The sequence below is a fragment of the Symphalangus syndactylus genome, chromosome 6, assembly GCF_028878055.3.
Source record: "Symphalangus syndactylus isolate Jambi chromosome 6, NHGRI_mSymSyn1-v2.1_pri, whole genome shotgun sequence".
NCBI classification, from domain to species: domain Eukaryota; kingdom Metazoa; phylum Chordata; class Mammalia; order Primates; family Hylobatidae; genus Symphalangus; species Symphalangus syndactylus.
The window spans coordinates 65,715,758-65,736,922 of record NC_072428.2 but is presented as its reverse complement, the minus strand read 5'-3'; the positions used below and the strand labels follow the sequence as shown (position 1 = coordinate 65,736,922).

The window sequence follows — 21,165 nt, the reverse complement described above, 5'->3', positions numbered from 1 at the left end:
ATTAATGCCTCTCCATTATACTTGATGTGTCAATTTTAATAACCTTTTCTAACTTTTATGTTTTTTCTTAAATATGAGGTTGAGCATTTTTAATGTGTTTTGTGGTCTTTTTGTGAATTGCTACTTTATGTTCTTTGACTGCTTCATTCAGTTTTATATTTTCTCTTAGTGATTTATGAAAGTTCTTTGTATATTAAGACAATTCTCCATGGAATGTGTTGTAAATAGTTGCCCAGTTTGTTGTTTGTCATTGTGTATAATTTACCCAAGGAGAAGTTTTATATTTTCATATAGTCACAATTGTCTATCTTTTCTTGCATGGCTTCAGGCTCCTCTATTCCCATATTATGCAAAACCAAATCTGTGTTTTCTTCTAATATGTTTACAGTTTCAATTTTTATACTTAAATCATTGATCCTTCCAGACTTTATTTTGATGGCAGGGTTCATCGTTAATATTCTCATTGGACACTATGAGATACATATTATCCTCATTTTACAAATGGGAATCTGGCATGGAAGTGATTTTCCAGAACTACTCACTTGCAGTACGGAAGCCTAGACTTATTCTGTTGCCTACAAAAATATGCATAGGCAATTATAACTTTCTTCTACTGTAGCAAATGTTATTCTTCTTGCAGATATACTGTTCTGCTGAATTCTTTGTCTTAAAATATGGAATATTCTTTAGTGGGACATTGTCATTGTAGTTAATGCTCCATTTCCTGCATCTATAAAATGAGAATAGTAAATTGGCTATCCTAGTCCACTTAAGAAAATTAGGCAGTAAATCTACAGGTATAGCCCTGGGATTTTGTAGGCTAGACAGGTATACTCAGGTGTTTTAAAGAAGTTTTTAAGGCTAAGGGCCTTTTTAAATAAATGTATACACATTAAAATGGTATCTAAAGCACTATTAGAAGTCCTCCTTGATTGCCTTGACAGGGAAACCTATATGTACTTCTTCACCTGTAACTTGTTTCATTTAATCCTTGCTTGGGAGCTGCTCTGAGATTTGTAACATTTTCCAGTTCTTTTTGGTCTTTCTCTTCTGGGCCATCCACATATCCCGGCAACTACTAAAATAATACTAATAAAATACGAAAATTTCCTGTTCCCAACTTCTAATGGAAAGAGATGGTACTTATTCACAGGTTGAGTAAAGTAAGTTTTTAAAAATTCCTCTGAATCCGCAGTGGAGAAAGGCATTTTATGTTCTCCTATGTTTTCCATGGCATTAAGTTGTTATATTTGGGTTCATTTATTAGGAAGAGCTGCAGGAAATGTGACCTGCTATAACCTTGGGAGGGGAAAGTGTTGTTAACTGAAATGCTCAGTTTTGCATTTAAAGTCTGTAAAAAAAAGTTGTGGAATGATGAGAGCTGGGCATCCATGTCGATTTTTTAATGTCCTGGAAGTCACTGGTTGTGTTGTAAGTGCTTATAATTTGTAATTACCTAGGCTCCTAAGACAGACGGAACTGGAAATCAAAATAAGTGGCTGCCTTCTCTTACGTTGCCAAAGGATCTCCAGTTTAGGATAAGATTGCCTTTTTCTTCCTAAAAAAAGGCACAAACAATGACAGCCCAAAATAGCTATTTAGTCAGAACTGACGACACTTTCTGAATGCTTGTCATTAAGAGAGAAATAGAAAATCCTGCTTTTCTTCTTCCTTTAATTTCTCTCCCTGAAATACCTTGCTTCCTCCTGAAGCTGCCTCACCTCATTGCCCAGGAGAAATGCCCAGTAACTCTGATGGTGCTTCAGCACTACTGCAGGCTCCAGAGGGGAGGTGGCTTATGCAAAACATTTTAAAGAAAGATCCTAAAAGTCACTGCAGCTTTTTCTAGTGAGTTATGCTGATCTTCCCTGTTGCTGGAAGCTGATGGGGAGCATCGTGGCAAATACATAACCACTTTTTTCCTCCCACTATTTTTGCTGCAGTGAGAACTGTTCATTTCTGCTTGCATTTTGCCAGATAGCTTTAGAATTCTAGCTGAGAATCAGGGCTTCCCAAGGCTGGAAATAAGGGTATAGCACCCTAAATTGTACTTTGTCCTTTTGATTAAGTAAAAATTCAGTTAATTTGCAGCATCCGGTGCCTGACAGGAATGACAACAGACAGAAGGATCTGACGGATGTTTTTAAGTTTTTTTTTTTCCTTATGGATTTATAGGGGCAGAAGCTTTTATTTTTCTCTCTTGCTCTCTCCCTTCCGGAGCCTGCTGAACATTTTACATTCAGCAGCAGTTGCTACTGAATCTGAGGTTATGTTATCCCCTGGAGTCTTCTGTCTCCATTTCAACCCCATCTCATTACTGATTGTCATTTACCAATAAAACATAGTTTTGGAAAATTGGCCACATCATTTTATTATGGAGCCTGGCAACTTTAGATAGCCCTAAAAGATGTAACAGGGCAGGGAAGTAAGAGAAGGTGGTACTTCTCAGTCCTGTAACCACAGATCATCCCAGATGAACCCAGTTCACATTTTAGGGGACTTTATGTGACAATGATCTTTGGTCCTGGTCCTATTCCACATGGAGAAGCAGAATGAGACATGCTTGCAGTGATTTGTAGTATTTGCCAAACAGGGTGCTGCACCAGAATAGCCTGGAATATAGTGCAGAGCTCACATTAAACCTCCAAAGGGAAAAGGGTTTCCTCTTCATTTACAGTCTGCCTGATGCGATCCCATTGTAAAGTATCTAATAGGATAACACTGGGGCTTTCCAGAAATATAAGTAACTCATTGGTTAAATTTCAATTCTTCACCTTTCCTCCCCTCCTTCCTGAGTGAGCTCATTCCCCCCTCCTTCTTTTTTTTTTTTTTTTTTTTTAATCCAGTGATTTAAAATGCTAGAAGGAAAAGCAACTGAGGTCTTAACTTTCAGACGCTGAATTCTCATCTAATTGAAATTACTGGGCATAATGCTATATATAGCCAATGAAGAGATTTTGAGCTCTCACTCAGTGCCTTCAAGACATGTCGTTTTGTAGTCAGAGAAAACAGAGATCAATGCATTTTCAAACTGACAGAGGGAACGGATGCTCTTTAGTAGCACATGCCCAGGATCGTGTGTGTGGGGCTTGCGCTGTGCTGAGAAGCTGAATACCGGTCCATATGCTCCTTATTTACTGCAATGTTCTTTGCATGTTACTGTGCACTCCGGACTAACGTGAAGGTAAGAGGAGGCGAGCCGGCAACTGGGCACAATATACATGTTAAACCAGCTGCAGAAAATGTCTACCTTGTGTAGCTTCAGGACTTTTCGGATTGCTGGCTGAGCAGGCAGATTATTACAGGTGGTTGCAAAGGCTTTGTTTTATTGTTGCCGTGCAGCCTCGCTGGGGGAGCATGTTGGAACGCTGCTGTGAAGTGACCTTCAGGTTTAACTGTTTGTAATTCAGGTTCACGCTCATAGTTGGGGGGTGGAGAGGGGGGAAGAAAAGATGAAAATTATTTAGGTAGGCCAGAACCAAGAAATCAGAGAAGGTAAAAAGCTATAAAGCATGCTTTGAATTATGATTTAGTCTTTCTTTTAAAAAGTGCTGTGAGCTTCCTGTTTTCTTGCAGCTGAATTGTTTTAAGAGCCAGGGGTTTAAATCTAGTGACTGTAATGGCATTAGATGTGATCTGTGGGATACCTGACCATCCTGTGCATATCAACAAATGATTTTCACTGGGAATTGATGATACTGACTATACAAATCGTCAGCTCTGGGTGGGCTGGTTGCTTCAGCTGCGTGGGCGCTGCTGTCCCGCTGTTGTCACCCCACTGACATTCACTTGCTGTAGCTAATGAGCCTCTGAAGTTGAGCCCAAGTTTGAGAGATTTACCCCTTGTCATGAACACGGCATTATTATTGAGAAGGTTTTCTGACACTGTGTTCATTCAGCACTGAGCCGGCCAGACCAGCTGTGGAATTCCAGTTGCATAATTTAAGTGAATTACATCCTTGGTTAACATTTTGAGCTTATACTTCTTGGAGAAGGAAGTCCAAAAGGAAAGTGATTGCCTTTGAGAAAAAATAATTAAGAGGCACTTAAGACTACCTAAAATAGGAATCTTTTTTTTAAGTAAATATAAAGTGTTTCCCCTTTTTATTTTACTAGGGGAGTATTTTAATGTGTCTGGGTGCTAAAGTTTCATTTTCTGTGTTTGCAAGTTTTATTAAAGAACTCCCTGCTGCTCACTCTTCTGTAAGCCTTTTTATTTTCGATTTGAATTTCAAACAGGTAGTATTTATGTTTTGATGACCAATTCTTTTACAACTACAACCTGGAAGCATTCTGTGGATCATTTTGCAGAGTTCTATAGAATTTGCTTTTTACTACTTTAAAAATGAACTTTAGTAGTCAATTTTCCTCCATGTATAAGATGTAGACAGGAAACAATATGAAAAAATTAATTAAAAATATGAAAAATGTGCCCAAATATCATCTTGGATTTTCTCTATAATCATCTCCTGTTCCAAAGTATGGGTATGACATGCATTGTTTTGTAAGCTCAGTAAATTGTAAATGTTTTCCCTCCTCATCTTTTTGAAAGGAGAAAAGTACTTTATTCAGAGGAAGCGCCATAAATAATTTAGATAAAGAGATAACAGTTGTTTTGCTATTTCATTGTTATATTTTGGAAGTGCAGGAAAACTTAAGTCCAAAGTTCCCTTCATAATGGGCTTTGGGATACTTCTTTTTACTCTTACTTACTAACAGTTGCCTTTATGAATTTAGCTTTACATTTTTCTCATTTAAGTTCATAAGCAGAGTAATAAAAGCTTCACTAACAATATCTTAACTAAATTCAGATTACTTTTGAATAATAAATTCCTAGTACTTTGGCTAATCTGTACTGAGATATACTTCTTATGTATTGATTGATAGAAATTGAGACCATATGCATTGCCACATACAGCATATATAACCTTCCTTTGAGTAGATTAGTTTTAATTTTAATTACGCTACTACCTTTTCAGTAATTAGCTCTTGCACTTCTTTAGATAATTCATAATTTTTTAGGGTTATCTTGTCTTTCTGAGATAGCAAGTTTTGCCAAAGAGTTTGCAGTTCATTTGTGGTCTATTATTTTATCACATTGGTGCAATAAAGTTTCATCTAATATTTTTATCTATTTTAATTTTTGTTTTATTTTATTTATATTACATTTTAAAAGTGTTTGCTTTTATTTCTATTGTTGTAAGAACCACTTATCACTTGGTTCTGCTGACTTCTCTCTTATGGTATATAGTTTCTCATGTTTTAACATGATTTAACATGATTCTTGTTACAGTTATCCAAAACTTTAAGGTGGTTAAAATTCAAAGGATAGAAACATTTTTTGTCTTTTTTTTTCTCTGCACACAATAGACTACTAATGTCATGATCTTTTATTCTAGAATAAACTTTTTTGTTAATTGGACCTTTATAAAATATAACAAAGAATTTTATTGAGAGTGGTATGTTTTAAGATATTTCATATATTTTTATGTAACAAATCGTTAAATCTGGACCACTAGTGTAGACACACACACACACATACACATGCATATTTACAGACATCAGAATGTGACTCCTGAGTCACCATTTATTCATTCATCTATTACAACTTTTTGAATGACATCTATGATTTATGCACTATGTTAGAGTCTTGGAAACTAAGAGAAACAGTGCTTGCTTTTAAGAAGCTTCCAGTCAGAAAAAGACACAGACTATAAACAAATAAATGCTTTGAAGTATTTCTGACCCATAATGGACATCTATGCAGGGTGTTAATGTAGGAGAAAGAAACAAGCAAACAAAACAAACAAAATCACAGGCTAATTTTACCTGGACTAATCGGAAAGGTTTTGCTGTGAGGTCACTTTTAAGTTGAATCTTGACAGCTAATGGACTTTTGCCAAGCATCTTGGAGTAAGGAAGGCATGCTGGGTAAAGGGAGTGGCAAAAGCATGGAGCTAAGAAGCAGAGCACTTCAAAGAGCTGCAAATAGTTTGAAATGGTTAGAACGTGGGTTCTTACAAGGCTGAAGAGTGAAATAATAGGGTAAATCATAAAGGAAAGATAAACCAATGCTGTGAGAATTGACTGAGCGGCCATCACAATCTAAGTCTTTGGAAATTGTTTTACTTTGCTACATATTTTCTAGAAGGAGAGCTTTCAACAGAAGGAAATGAAATGAATGAAATCTTTGAATCAATGGCCATTATTTATGTCCTGTGTTTTCTTGTTAGTTTTAAATAGAGTTTGATAAAGGTTCACATTACATTGGCTTGGGTTTTTATTTTAACTTTTTTTTTTTTTTTTGAGACGGAGTCTCGCTCTGTCACCCAGGCTGGAGTGCAGTGGCGCAATCTCGGCTCACTGCAAGCTCCGCCTCCCGGGTTCACGCCATTCTCCTGCCTCAGCCTCTCTGAGTAGCTGGGACTACAGGCGCCCGCCACCACGCCCGGCTGATTTTTTGTATTTTTAGTAGAGACGGGGTTTCACCGTGGTCTCCATCTCCTGACCTCGTGATCCGCCCACCTTGGCCTCCCAAAGTGCTGGGATTACAAGCGTGAGCCACCGCGCCCGACCCCTATTTTAACTTTTTACAAAATATGATTAGAACAATTTAGTTTTAGTCTACTCACTAAGAAGAAGCAATGTGATCATCACGTACACAGTTCAGTTTCCACCTGAAATTGTCTATATTATATGAAAAGTGTCTCTTTAATGAGAAAATATACAGGAAGCTTGTTGCATCAGATGTCTGTATCATTTTGTCTTTGGAAATGGATCTATTTTTGAAGGTAATGTTACTGACGATAATTTTCTAAATAACATTATCTTCCTCAGCGCACTATTTCCCTTTTTTCATTGCTACTACAAACATATCCACATGTACACTCACGAACCCACAATCCCTGAAATATGAATTGCAAGTATTAGACCTATAGCACAGGTAAGAAAACTAAGGTAGAGAGAGGAAATGACTAGTTACTCTGTTCCACAGTGTGTCAGAAGCAGAGTCTCTTGAGCATTGACTTACTCCTCTTTAGAGTAAATCCTGCTGCCTACTGCATAAATTCAAGAATTCTGCTCCTTTATCTTTAAAATTTACTGAGTGTAAATACAGTAACTTTTAAGAAAAAGAGTGTAACAGAATGGTTTTAAAGCATGGATTTTTGGGATTTCAAAAGAACTGCATTTGAACTTGTCTTCCCCATTTATTGCATAGCTTAAGAAAATTTAGTTTTTTTCATCTGTAAAAGAGGTATAATAATATCTCTTAGCTGCTATAAGTAGTATGTTAGATAAGGCATGTGAATACTATAAAAAGTTCTTAGACTATAGTAATAACTCAATCAATTTAGCTCATCGTTGAGAAAATAAGACCACCAAGTAACAGTAAGGCTTCAGAGTTGCCTTCGATAAGAATCACATTAGAAGTTGAGCTCAATTAAAATATATCTATAATTAATGAGAAACACATTTAGGTATAATATTTCCTGTCCCACCATAATAACCATCACAATGACATATATGCATATTCACATGTTAGCTCCATGGAACCTGGAGTTCTAGTTGTTTTGTTCACCTTTATATCATCAGCACAAAGAACAATGCTAAGTACATAGTAGGTACTCAAGAGACACTTTAAATGAATGCATTAAGTGAGTCTCAGATTTCTTTTTTATTCACTCAGCTTCTTTTCAGATTGTTTGTTTATCTTAATGCTGGTTAAATTATTTTGAGAGAAAGAAAAAAAGGAAGAAAAACCCTCATAGCCTTTGAAGTCATATAGGCTTCAGTTTGAATAGTACTGGATTTGCCAATCACAAACCACTTACACTAAGTCACATACTCTTTTGGATCTGCTCAGCCAGGTTGTAGAGCTAGTTTGGAGGGAGTCAATAATTCACCCTAAAACAATTTATTGAAGCCTAAACACTCTAGAATTCAGACATTTATCATGCTAATTTTCACCAGGTTTATTCAGTGAAATTGCTCTTTTCCAAACACCCCACCCTTTCTGCCCCGATCATTTTCTAGAATCGTTTTCCTGCGATGGGAATCCTTTCTCTACATTGACCGTATTTGTCTAAATTCTGTCCTTCCTTTAATAAGCAGTACAAGGTATCTATATCTATCTTCCAAGAACTGGAACCCAGTCACACTAACTCCAGTGCTTTATCTCTCCTTTGACTTAGTGAGTACAACTTCTCCATCATTTATGGCAATACATCTTATACTGCCTTATATCATAACTTGCATTATTATTTTATACTGGTAGTTAATTTTGCTTATGTTTGGGTATTGCCCTCACCCCAACTAAATTTTGAGAATTTTGAAGACAGGAACTATAAACTATTTTCTTAATTTTTTTTCTTACAGTTTATTTATATTTAGGAATTCAAAAAATGATCAGTGGACTCACTGAAAGGGAAACTTCCAGAAACTCTTTCTCCTTATGCTGCTGACACCTACTCTTTGCTAGATCCTATGATGCGTCCCACATATTGATGCTTTTAATAAACACATAATTTGTTGTAGGCAGGACTTGGAATTATGAATCACAATGTGTGGACAGTTCGAGTAACACCTATGGCTCATAACAAGTCAGAGATGGTACCTCTTAGGGTTCCAGTTGAATAACTATCTCTTTCGGGAAACCTATAACGTATTAGTTCCTTACTGGACTCCTTTAGTATGGTCTCCAAATGGTTGTGAGCCATTTGGACACCAATTTGGTATATCGGGTTTATAATATGTAAGCCTACTTAACGTGTTAGATTTATAATTTCTAACCCCATTAACTCAAAACTTAAAAAGTTAAACAAGGAGTTAATAAGTAAAGGATAAAACAGCACATTGAACAATAACAATAATAGCTACCATTTGTCAAACTCTTAGTATGAATCCTGGACTACATCAACAAGTTTGAATGTATTTTCTCAAAATGCTTCCCAGTGACCTAAGATTTATGCATTTTGATCATTATTATTTTATATACGAGGAAACTAAAGTTCAGGGAACACAAATAACTTGCCTAATATTACAAATATTAAGTGCCAGTGAAGTCACCTTCTAAACCAGGTCTGTTCCACTGGAAACCTTTTTAACAACCTACCTAAATAGATAATATAGATACGAAAACTACAATGAATATGTTACAGACATCTCAAATCTTTTTTTAAAAATTAGGCAAGGAATTAAATAAACAATAAAATTGCGTATGTCTTACATAGCGTGACCTTGGCATTCCTTTTCTTGGCTTCTTTCTAATACATGTTGGCCAGAGTCAGCCCGAGGCTTTCTTTTGTATTCTGCATTCATCCTTCACCACACATTTGATTTAGTACCTATTATGGGTCAGGCACTGACCTAGGTATTATAAATAAAGGGTAAAATAAAACAGACAATAATCTCTACCCTCATAGAACTTATTGCTAGTGAGGTAGGTAGAAAATAAACAAGACAGTTAAGTAAAATACGGAGTACATAGTGATAAGTGCTAAGTCAAAAAATCATGGAAGGAAATTGGAAGTGTGCATTGGGGGATGGGTTGGTTTAGAGTTTTAGATAAGATGGTTAGTGAAGGTCTCACTGAGAATATGGCTTGGAGTAAAGACCTAAAAGGCATAAACAAAATATGCATGTTGGAAAAGGTAACAGAAAGTGCAAGTGCAAAGGCCCTGAGCTAGAAGCCTGCCCGGCATGTTAAGGAACATCTAAGAAGCCAATGTGGCTGAAGAGGGAAAGGTCAAGAACATGTCACAATGAAAAGATCACGTAGGACTTTCCCAGTGAGATGGGAAGCCATCTGGGTTTTGAACAGAAGGGTCACATCATTTAGCTAATGTTTAAATGGGATCACTCAGGTTGCTGTGTTGAAAAGAGACTTTAAGGGAGCAAGGGCAGGAGCAGAGAGACCAGGTAGAAGTTCCTGCAGTAATCCAGGGGAAAGATGTTGAAAACTTAGATCAGATTGGTGCCAGTGGGACTGGGGACAAGTTGTTCAATTCTGTATATAATTATAATTTTTGATATCTATGTTCTTGTCTTTTTCGACACTGATATTGACTCCTCCTTAGGTGTGGTGTGTGGGTTTTCAGCTCTGCTGTATTAATTAGAGAAAAATACTTTGATAAGTAATTACCATGCCATTTTACTGCCTCTTAATCCTCTGAACATTTTTAGAAGGTAGGTTACCCAAGACTTGAGTCATACATATACGTTCATGATTTCCTTTTCTTTTGGTCTCAGCTCTTCTGATCCTCAGGGGATGCTGCCCTAGTTCTTAAATGAGTCAACTATAAGCTACTTGAGGGCAGGAATTGTGTCTCTGATATGTATTTTTGTACCCATTGCCTTGCACATGACAAATGATTAATAAATATTTGATAAATAGTGGACTGAATGAATGAATGTTAGCCATTCAGATAGTTGGAAATATTTTATAAAGTACCTCTTTGGACTGGATGTGTTACCACCAAATAAGAATAGATGCACAACAAGGAGAGTTTCCTCTCTAATGAAAAATTAAGATTAATTAATTAATCTCTAATTAATTTCCTCTCTAGTGTTCATTATGATAGTATATTTCCAGCATCAGAATCTTAGGAAAGCAGCCTGGGAATCTGAAAATGACCCTAGGTAAACCATTCATAAGACAAGTTTGGAAACCACTGTCATATAGCATATGTTTGGAGTTCTCAAGTGTGTTCAGAAACTGCTATGTGTTAATAGTTGTCTAAGTAACATATAGATCCAAAGATTTTCCAAATGCTGGATTGCAACATGCAGTAAGAAATAAATTTAAAATTGCAACTCAGTGTGTTTTAAAAAGCAATACTTACTTTTCCAAAAGTTATGCATTGTGATATTTTCTGTTCCAACTTTTAACAATTTTTTTCTTTTTTATAATGTTGGTCAAGATTAGATGTATTATAATCAGAGAAATAATTGGGGAAATACAATCCATATTGACCCACTTAAAAGATTCCTTCATTAACCTTCTTTATTGACTTTGAAGGGATGTAGAATGGGTCATAACTTATAATTTGAAAAACACTGTAACATGTTCCCTGCCTTAAGAAAAATACAACCTCAATTAGGAATATGCAAATAAAAAGATGATGAATTACAACAGTCAGCCAACACTAAGAAGCCAACACTAGGGCTTCTGCATATAGCCTGGTTCATTTACCGATTAGCATATTCATCTGGGAATTCATAGATTGGTGCTTACTTCCCTGTCCCTGGCCTTTGGGATTTAGCCTACCCACCTACATACCTCAGTATTGTTAATAACAATAACTAATGTTTGTTTAATATTTATGATGAGTCAGGCACTGTGTACATCACTCATTTCATCTTCACAATAACCCTAAGAGAAAGTTTTCTATTAAACCTGTTTTTACATGTGAAAGGACTGGGCCATGGAGGTTTAGTGCCTTGTTCTGGGCCTCACAGCAAGTAACTGGTGGAACCATAATAAATGCTAGGCTCCAGCACCAATGCTTAGGACAGGCCAGTGCCTGGAAAGGACTGCTTTGCATCCATTTGGTTTTGATGACTTCATTGGGCATTCCTCTCACTTATTAGACTTAGGTTCCCCTGACTTGAGTGTGTCACAGTTTCTTTCATTAGCCAGGACCCAGAAGAATTCTTGTGGGCCTGATAACCTATATTCTCCCATGGATCTGGGGTCAGGGTTGGGGTGCTTATACTTAGAAGACTTCAAAACAAATTGAAGTATGAGCATCCATTGAAAGAAATCTACTTGCTAATATCTGCACTTAGTATTAATGCAGTGAATATGGTAATAAAACTCCCCACAATGAAGTGATATTGTACTGTGTCTTGGAGAACCTAGCTCTTGAGAATTGACAAGAAAAAAGTAGACAATAAAATAAAAAGTCATTTGACCATGGGAGGTCTGGCCTTAAATATTTCTCAAATTTCAGCTGGAGGTTTTGTTTTTTCTTTCTGTTTAGACTTTGGCACTTTCAAAATAGGCAGGATTTGAAAGAAGCCAACAGAATACCTTTCTTTAAAATGAAAGTTAGATGACTAGTGGGAGGCTTATTTTGAGTTTTTAGATTTATTTGTTATTTATTCCTATAGGTATAACTAGATTTACAACTTTAAAAAGGTATACATACATTTATTTATTTTAAAAGTGTCTAATTCATTTTTCAAGGAGTACTTACATTGGAAAGAGGAAACTGGCGCAAAGGAGTTTACAGTGAGCCTGGATGGGAGGGAGTAAGGGAGATTTCTGAAATGGACCTCTGAATCTTGGCGCAAATAAAAGAGACTTTTGCATTTGTGTTGGATGTTCAGTTGACTAATTTATGAACTGCACTTTTTCAGACTCGTTAGAAAAAGTAAAGTAATGAATCAGTTTTAAGTGGGTCAGAATACATTATATTTTTCAAATGTTTTTAACATTATAAAAGTAATACATGTTTATTAAAGAAATTATAGAAGTACAGAAAATGACAAAAATGTATACTTCCTCACATCCTTGCTATTCATATATAGAAATGTATATGCTTTTTTTCCTATATATATATGTATATGAATGTATGTCTATTGGATTAAGATGTAATATTTGTCATGTGTTCTTGCTCATACTGTGTCATAAGAACATTGTCATGTCATTAATAATTATTCATAGACTTCTTTTTAAAGTGGCTGCATAATAGGGAAGCTTTTTTATTCTCTTTTTGAAAAGTAAGTAAATACAGGTAAGCAGGGACTGAAAGCATTGTTTTTTCTTGGACCATTACTTTTCAGCAGAGGATAGAAAGCTTTCAAGTGTAACCTTGGAATAGTTTTGAGATGAGATGCAGTTGGGAAAAAATACATATGGTGCGTCTGAATTTCAAAAGGATAATTGCCATTGTAGTTCTAACAGGGGAAAAAATACATACTTCATGCAAAAGTTTCTCTAGTTAGTCTCCTAACATTGTCTCAACACCCAAACCTGCCAAATAATGGCTTTGAGCTGGGGTTTTAATGATACTTTTAGACAGAACCCAACCAGACAATTTCCTTACTATCACTATTATCCCAGGCACTTAGATTGAAAACATTGAAATCATTTTTACTCTCCAGAGGCCATGGAGAGCTAATTAATCCATAAATCCTGTAGAATCTACCTGTAATTTCTTCTCCTTTGTCTCTTTCTGCCTCTCCTTTCCTCAGTGGAGGCTCTCATTTTTTCTCACTATATTGCCCCGGGGAACATTGTGACTGGCTTCCCTAATCTCCCTCTGTCCTCTCCAATTTTGTCCTCCCCATATTGGCACCAGACTTATTTTTGTTAAATACAGATAAGAACTGGCCATCCATTTCTCTGTTCAAGAGCTTATGTGTTTCTCACTGCCTTCAAAATTTCCCTCCTCATGATGGCCTCAGTCACTTTCCATCATTACCTTTTGCGAGACCTACTGTCACTTCCATTCAGTCCACACAGCCAGAATCAATTCCAGCTATACTTCCCATCTACTGCTCATGCCATAGAGGAGATGTGGAAAAACTGGGGTGTTTGGTAGAAAGCCTGGGTTGAAAATCCGTCATCTCCATTTACAAAGTAGTCTGCAGTACTTCTAGGTAAGCAAATCAGTTTTTCTGATGCTTAATTTCAAAATGGTGTAATTGAAATGGTAATGATAAGGATCTACCTTGTATCATGAGCAAGGCTTTAGACAAAAAAAGCCCCAGATATATGCAAGATTCATTCAGAAGATGTTAAAATATTTCAGGAAAGGCCGGGAGCAGTGGCTCACGCCGGTAATCCCAGCACTTTGGGAGGCCCAGGCGGGCGGATCATGAGATCAGGAGATCGAAACCATCCTGGCTAACACGGTGAAACCCCGTCTCTACCAAAAAATACAAAAAAGTAGCCGGGCGTGGTGGCGGGCGCCTGTAGGCCCAGCTACTCGGGAGGCTGAGGCAGGAGAATGGCGTGAACCCGGGAGGTGGAGCTTGCAGTGAGCCGAGATCGAGATCCCGCCACTGCGCTCCAGCCTGGGCGACAGAGCGAGACTCTGTCTCAAAAAAAAAAAAATAAAAAAATAAAAATAAAAATAAAAATAAAAATAAAAATGATGAGTTTACGTCCTTTGTAGGGACATGGATGAAACTGGAAACCATCATTCTCAGTAAACTATCGCAAGGTCAGAAAACCAAACACCGCATGTTCTCACTCATAGGTGGGAATTGAACAATGAGAACTCATGGACACAGGAAGAGGAACATCACACTCTGGGGACTGTTGTGGGGTGGGGGGAGGGGGGAGGGACAGCATTAGGAGATATACCTAATGCTAAATGACGAGTTAATGGGTGCAGCAAACCAACATGGCACATGGATACATATGTAACAAACCTGCACATTGTGCACATGTACCCTAAAACCTAAAGTATAATAATAATAAAAAAAAAGAAATTGAGTATGCACAATAAAGCAACTCAAAGAAAAATAAGAAGAAAAACATATCAAAAACAAAAGCTGATCGTTAATAATTTAATGATTTAGCAAATATATCCAAGAGCTGGTTCTTTTAAAATTTTAATAAAACAGAAAACCCTTTGGGAAGTCTAAAGATAATATAATGTAAATACTCAAAATTAAAAATGAATAATTACAGAGAGAAAAAATACAAGATAATACTTTGTATACCTTTAAGCTATTTTATGTTTTTATCATTTCAAGATTTTCTAGAAAAAAATTTATAAAACTCATCTTTTTTCCTAAATTACAAAAATTAAAATAAACCAAGAACCAAGATCCATAAATGATATAGAAAAGAATTTTTTTTAAATTTCATTGAATAAATGAAAGATAAATAGCTTTAAAATCACTTTATGATTATTATAACCATTACATAAAACCATTAATAAAACCTGTTTTGTAAATGTGTATGTTAAGTCAATTCAGATCCTTGTTTGAAGAACAATTTGAGGTCAAATCTGGAATTATATTAAAAACTAAATATTCCCATGGCCAAAGAACGTATATTCTGAGAAAATAAAGAGGATGCAACGTTAGACATTAGAAAGTTTCTTAATGAAACAAAGCATGTCAATAAGCTAAAGGTTATCATCTAGGCCAATGGCCAACTCTACCCCCACCAAAGTTAAAAAGCAAAGACAGAAACAGAAACCAACACAAAACAAAGGATTTGACTAAGTACTACATACATATTGTTGCCAATACGAATTCTCAGAATATTAGAAATAGAATGGTACTTCCTTAATATTATAAAGAATATCTCAACCAACAGCTGCATCATTCTTCACAGGGAACACTGAATCCCCTGTAAATAATGTATTATTACAGTAAAGAATAATAAAATGATGCTGTTTCTAACAGCTGGTGAATTCCTACTTAAGAATCATTTCCTCTTCCTTCTGCTAATAGAACCTCAATGTGATTGAGGCACTGTGTGTCTATGTGCTCCATTGGATGCTGGGCCCCTCTTTAGTCCCAGAGGATGCATCTTGACAAGTCGAAGCCAGTCCTGGTAATGTTCTGTTTGCCTAAGTGAAGGTTGCCTTAGAAAAGAGTGTACAATAAAATTAGAAAAATAAAAAAATAAAAAATAAATTGTGAAAGCCAAGGAAATGTTAACTGAAGCAGTGAAGGTTAGCTTTAAATTTGGTGGTTATCTCAAACTGTCTTATGTAGCTGAACATTTCCTTATGGTATACTTTGGATCCCAAGAACATGGGCTGGAACCTAACTCCTTTGTAAAATTTTGGGATATTGATGATAAAATGATGCTTAGTCTTACAGTTGAGGAGATAGAAAACATCTCATCAATATTGCAATATTGGCAGTTATGTATCTCCCAGCCAAGACCTCTACATAATATACAACAGTAATCATCTAAATATAACCACTCCCCAAATTGCTTGGGAAACCAATCACAAAATTTGCATTAATTGTTTCTTTGGTGCATAGAGGTTGCTAATCCTGAAAAGATTTAGATTAATTACAGAATAATGGAGGAAAGTAAACTTTTTAATTGATATTTTTATGTTAAGATATTTGTACACATTTGGATATATATATATTTGTGTTTTTAAAGATAATTTGCCAGATTAGAGCATTTAACAGATTGGTGTTTGGATGTCAAGGAATTGATTTTGACTTGCAGTTTTAAGATTAAAGATATTTTAAAAACTTGACCATTTATTAGTTGTATTGGAACATGTAAGAAAGCTTTAAATGCTCACACTTTGTTTTATTAATATTTATTAGATTTAAAAGAATGATTCAAATACTCGAGAAGATTTTTTTGTTGTTTAGATAAAATACTTTTAAAATTTTAATATATTAAATTTACAAATACAGGTTAAAATATTTAATGGGATATAATTAAGTCGTAAAACTCCCTTAATGATGATTGTAAAAAACTTGATAGATTTATAAGTAAAACAGTACAATTATGAATTAAAATTTAAAAGTTAAGCAACATATAGGCTTTTGAATTTATAACTTTACAAATTAAATAGGAATTTCAGAAACTAAAAGAGCTCTACATAGTCTTTTCTGTCCACAACAGATGCCTTAAAACAACAAAGTATTAACATTGCACCTTATTGGGTTGTTATGAAGCATAAACAATATAACATGTGGGATTATTTTGTAAATTCTAGAATATTATAAAAATATTAATAATTATTTTTCATTCTAATTGCTTTTGCTTAATCTGTCACTTCAGTACAGAAAAATATTTACCTTTCCTTTCCTCTACATAATAATTGTCTTGTCCTTCCAGACCCTGCCATCTAGTTTCTTCTCTAAGATGGAACTTCTTTGTTTTCTATACATTTATTACTTTGTACTTCTAGTGTAACACTTAATACGCTTTGCATTACTAGCGTAGCACTTGTATATCCCTTGTTTTGGAGATGTTTATATCTGCTTTTCTTTACCAGAATGTGAATTCTGTATCTTTTTTTGTTGTTGTCTTTTTTTTTTTCCTTCTTTTTTGTGGAAGGGGATCTCGCTATATTGCCCAGGCATGTCTCGAACTCCTGGGCTCAAGCTATCCTCCTGCCTCTGCCTCCCTGAGAGCTGGGATTACAGGTGTGAGCCACTGTACCCGGCCAAATTCTATATCTTTTCCAGTTCATTTGTTAAAAGTAAACATTAATTGAGTCTCTCTTATGGGCTAAACACTGTATTCTGTACAAGGGCCAGAGTCATTAATATGAAATGAAATGTTATTTGTGTCTGTATGTAATTGGTAATAATGAATTATTAAATTTTTATTTATCAAATTTGATTTGAAGTAAAAAAATCACTATCTAAAAAATTTTATAATACAGATTTCTAGGAAAGCAGTTGACTAGTTCAAGAAAAAAATTCAGGTAATGAAAATAGCAGATAAGAAAAATACAAAATACATTAAAGAAAAATTGAAGCTTCACCAGTATAGCACTCACTTTTCCCCTTAGGCCTAAAACATTGTTTTCATTCTTATAAACAATTTAGAAGATAGTTTTGCAGAAATGATTGGAGCAGTAGAGGCTGAAGGAGTGTAGAGGTTGGTTAGACAAGACAGTTGATCTTTAATCACTCAGTCAGGGATGTCTGCCCATTGTCATTAGGAAGATCTGCTGCCCACCTCCAATTTCCTCCCTTCCACCTAGTCCACTGCAGTCAGCAAGGCTGTTTTACTTTTCCTTTTGTCCAGCAGTCAATAACATTGATTTTTACAGCATTAGGTGATTCTCACCTCTTCCCTCATTATCCCCTCCTTCAGGGCTAAACAAAGCCATGTTCCCTGGAGTGCAGCACAATCTGCAGAGCCTGTAAAACAGAAATGGCCAGAGGCAGGATGTAGGGCTTTGGCTGGGTAAAGGGGATGGTCAGTGCCATCAAATCTCAAGGGAACATCCTGGGCAAAATATTTTTGATATAGTCTTAACTTAAGGAGTAATATATCCTCCAGAGGAAAAATGCACGTAAAATGTCTATCTTGTTCACTGCAATTTCATTGAGTAGTGAAAGCCCTGAGATCCTGTGTCCATGTATAATTCTTACTGAGCCTACTTGGATAGATAGATACTACTCCTGGGGAAGAGGCCACCTATCAAAATGGGTCAAAAGAGCAGTAGTACATAATTGGGCCATAGATGACCAGAAGAAATTGCAGAAGAAAAGAATTTACTCAATGATTGCTTTCGGCATGCTAGAAATTTCTTAATTTTTATTTATTTTAATCATTATTAAAACCTGTCAGGTGAGGGTTACTGCCCCCACTAAACAGACTCTAAAACTGAAACTTAGAAATGCAAATTAGCATACCCAAAGTCACATAGCAAGAAAATGGCAAAGATAGTCTTTCTATACACACAATTCTGTCTTCCAGAACTGCAGACTTTTCTTTCTGAGAGTTTATATAAAAGCTATGATAATTAAAAAGGGTGGAAATATTACCCCTCTGTTTAAAGATCAAGGGAAAGGTACTGGAATTTGTTTTGAGTCAGTAATCTCATGAAGAAATGAGCAAAATGGTTTTGTAACTTAGCTAAGGAAGAGCAGGAACACAGAGAAACCTCAAATACTGTTTAGGAAAGATTTAGCCCAGGCTGGTTAAAAGGTGCCTCGATGCAGGGTTTCAAAGACGAGAAAAAATGCTAAATGACGAGTTAATGGGTGCAGGAAATCAACATGGCACATGGATACATATGTAACAAACCTGCACATTGTGCACATGTACCCTAAAACCTGAAGTATAATAAAAAAAAGAAAAATAAATATTACCCTAAATCGATTATACACATGTATCAAATTATCACATGTAGCCCAAAAATATGTACATCCATTATGTATCAATATAAACAAAAATAAAAATATTCATAAAAAACTTAAAAAAAAATAAAATAAAATTTTCAGGTTTCTGGACTATTCAGACCATGATTGCTATGGAATTACATGTGAACAAATAGAGTTAACTTTAGTAACCCTGCCACTTAAGTCTCATAGCCCTAGGTTTGAATTTATTTCTACCTCTTACCAGCTGTGTGATCATGAGCTAGTTATTTAGCCAATCTTAGCCTTTGTTTCTTCAACTGTAAGATGGGATGCTAATGTCGATCATATAAACAAAGATTTTGTTGAAAAACTTATATGTTGAAAGCATATAAGTGCTTATATGTTGAAATATGCTTTCAACATATGTTTTTCAACAAATTATTTGTTTATATGATAGACATTAGCATCCCATTTTACAAGCCCTCCGAGTGTCTTATACATAAAAAAAATCTGAGTCAATGGTAGATTCCTTCTTTTCTCAATGATGCCCCACCCTTCCCCACAACATAATGTGAAAACTAATTCCCAGTCTTTCTTTCTGATGAGGTATAAATAAGGGCAATGTTGCTACTCACAGGCGACTTTCTGAGAATCAAAGCCTTAAAAATCTGTATCAAATTCAGCCATAACAATAAATTTCAAGTCTAAACCCTCATGTGGAAGAGAACTATGGATGTCCCTAGGGCTATCCAGCAGCTTCTGAAGACACACCCTTGAGTCATACTGTCTGATAGAGTAACCACTGGACACATGTGGCTGTTGAGCACTTGAGATATTGCTAGTCTGAACTGAGATGCATTGTAAGTGTAAAAAACATATTTAATTTTGAAGATTTAGTATAAAAAAATGAAGCTTCTCATTAATCTTTATCTTTGATTATGTATTGAATTGATAATATTTTGTATATTTTAGTTTATATATAGTATTAAAATTGATCTCACTTGTTTTTCTTCCACTTTTTTCGTTGTGGCTACTAGAAAATTTAAAATTACATATATATGGCTCTCATTTGTGGTTCTTATTATATTTTTTTAGATAATGCTGTTGTGGAGGCTAAAGGGTAACTAATTCTTTCCATGGATAGAGAGGCCCTTGACGTTGATATTCTGAAAGAGTTTTTATAATCAGTGTGGTTAGTGCTCTCCCTCCCTATCTTGAGAAAGACAGATAGGATGGGTAAGAATCTTTCTAGCTCTGTAGTTCTGGATCTTGACACAACCATTGAATGCTAGATTTAAAAGGGAACTTTGAGATTCCAAGTTTCAACTGTCAACTACAGTCCAAGGAGGTTAAGTGACTTGCCCAGAAAGCTAATGTCCAGCACTTTTTCCATTAAAATGTACAGCCTCTCAAGTGCATGACCACTCTTCTCAGTGGAGAACTTAGGTATTTATATTGTCTTGGGAGAATGCAAACTCTATCATTGGAGAGAAAAATTTCTTGGAATGGAAATTTTTCTCCTCTGCCATGTTCTAAGTGGTCCCAGTGGAGAACCCTTATTTGACTTTCAAAATTATGTACTAGTATAATCTTCTCGGCAGATCCCTCCTACCCCAGGCAAAATTAGTTAATTTCTATTGTTCCTTCTTTACATAGCTCTATTTCAGCTCTGAAGAAACTGTTTTGTGTTGACTGATTCACACATAAACTCCTTAATACAAGGTGTTTGTTTTGTGGATTTAGCATCAGGCAAATCGTAGGCCTGCAGTAAATATTAGTTTAATTGAACTGTTGTTGGGAAAACTCTCATAGACTCCCTTTGATGTCCTAAATCTTCTTATTCTATTCTTGTTATTCAATTTCATTAAAATAGTAAACAAAACCCTCAGCTTTCTCTTTCTTTACATATATATTTTTTCTCAATCACTCATACTTGGAAAATGTTATCATGTTTTGGCAATATAATGCCTTCACTTTTTCTTAATCTCCCAGTTAGTCACATGTTGAATTGCCTCATCAAAGGGACCCTCTCTAAATAAATGAAGTTGGACTTGTCAGTCAGGGGCGGATTGAGTAGGCCTGAAGAAGCCATGATTCATGCAATCTCATTTCCATGGTGTATGCCTTAAATGCCACATCTCCAGTTAGCAGTTAGTCTCTCATGAAAACAAATTTAGCTTCGTATTCCTTTTGGGTTTTAAAAATTCCATTTTGAAGTTTGTGTTAAGAATACACTCCTTTTGGCCTTTGAGCTTTCTCAAGGTGGGATTTAGAAATGGCTCAATTTCCCCAGAAAATTGATTATAAAACCTGTGTATACTGATAACCCTCATTTTAGCATTAAACATCTACAGCAGTTTAAAGAAGAAGGGAATGAGTTTATTAGCTTTCCATGCCTTG

The 21,165-nt window shown here is 35.6% G+C and overlaps 1 protein-coding gene across 8 annotated transcripts in view; it reads left to right on the top strand.

Moving 5' to 3' along the window:
* Positions 1–21,165, top strand: part of DLG2 (discs large MAGUK scaffold protein 2) — a 2,194,174-nt gene that overhangs the window by 705,930 nt on the left and 1,467,079 nt on the right. For 3 of the 8 annotated variants that reach the window (XM_055281263.2, XM_055281261.2, XM_055281260.2), the window contains exon 1: positions 2,840–3,184. The exons of the other annotated variants lie outside the window; for them this stretch is intronic. In XM_055281263.2, coding sequence (XP_055137238.1) covers positions 3,143–3,184 — 42 coding nt within the window. In that variant the 5' untranslated portion in view covers positions 2,840–3,142. Of the gene's footprint in view, positions 1–2,839; positions 3,185–21,165 lie in introns of those variants that run through there. 8 annotated transcript variants of the gene reach the window in all.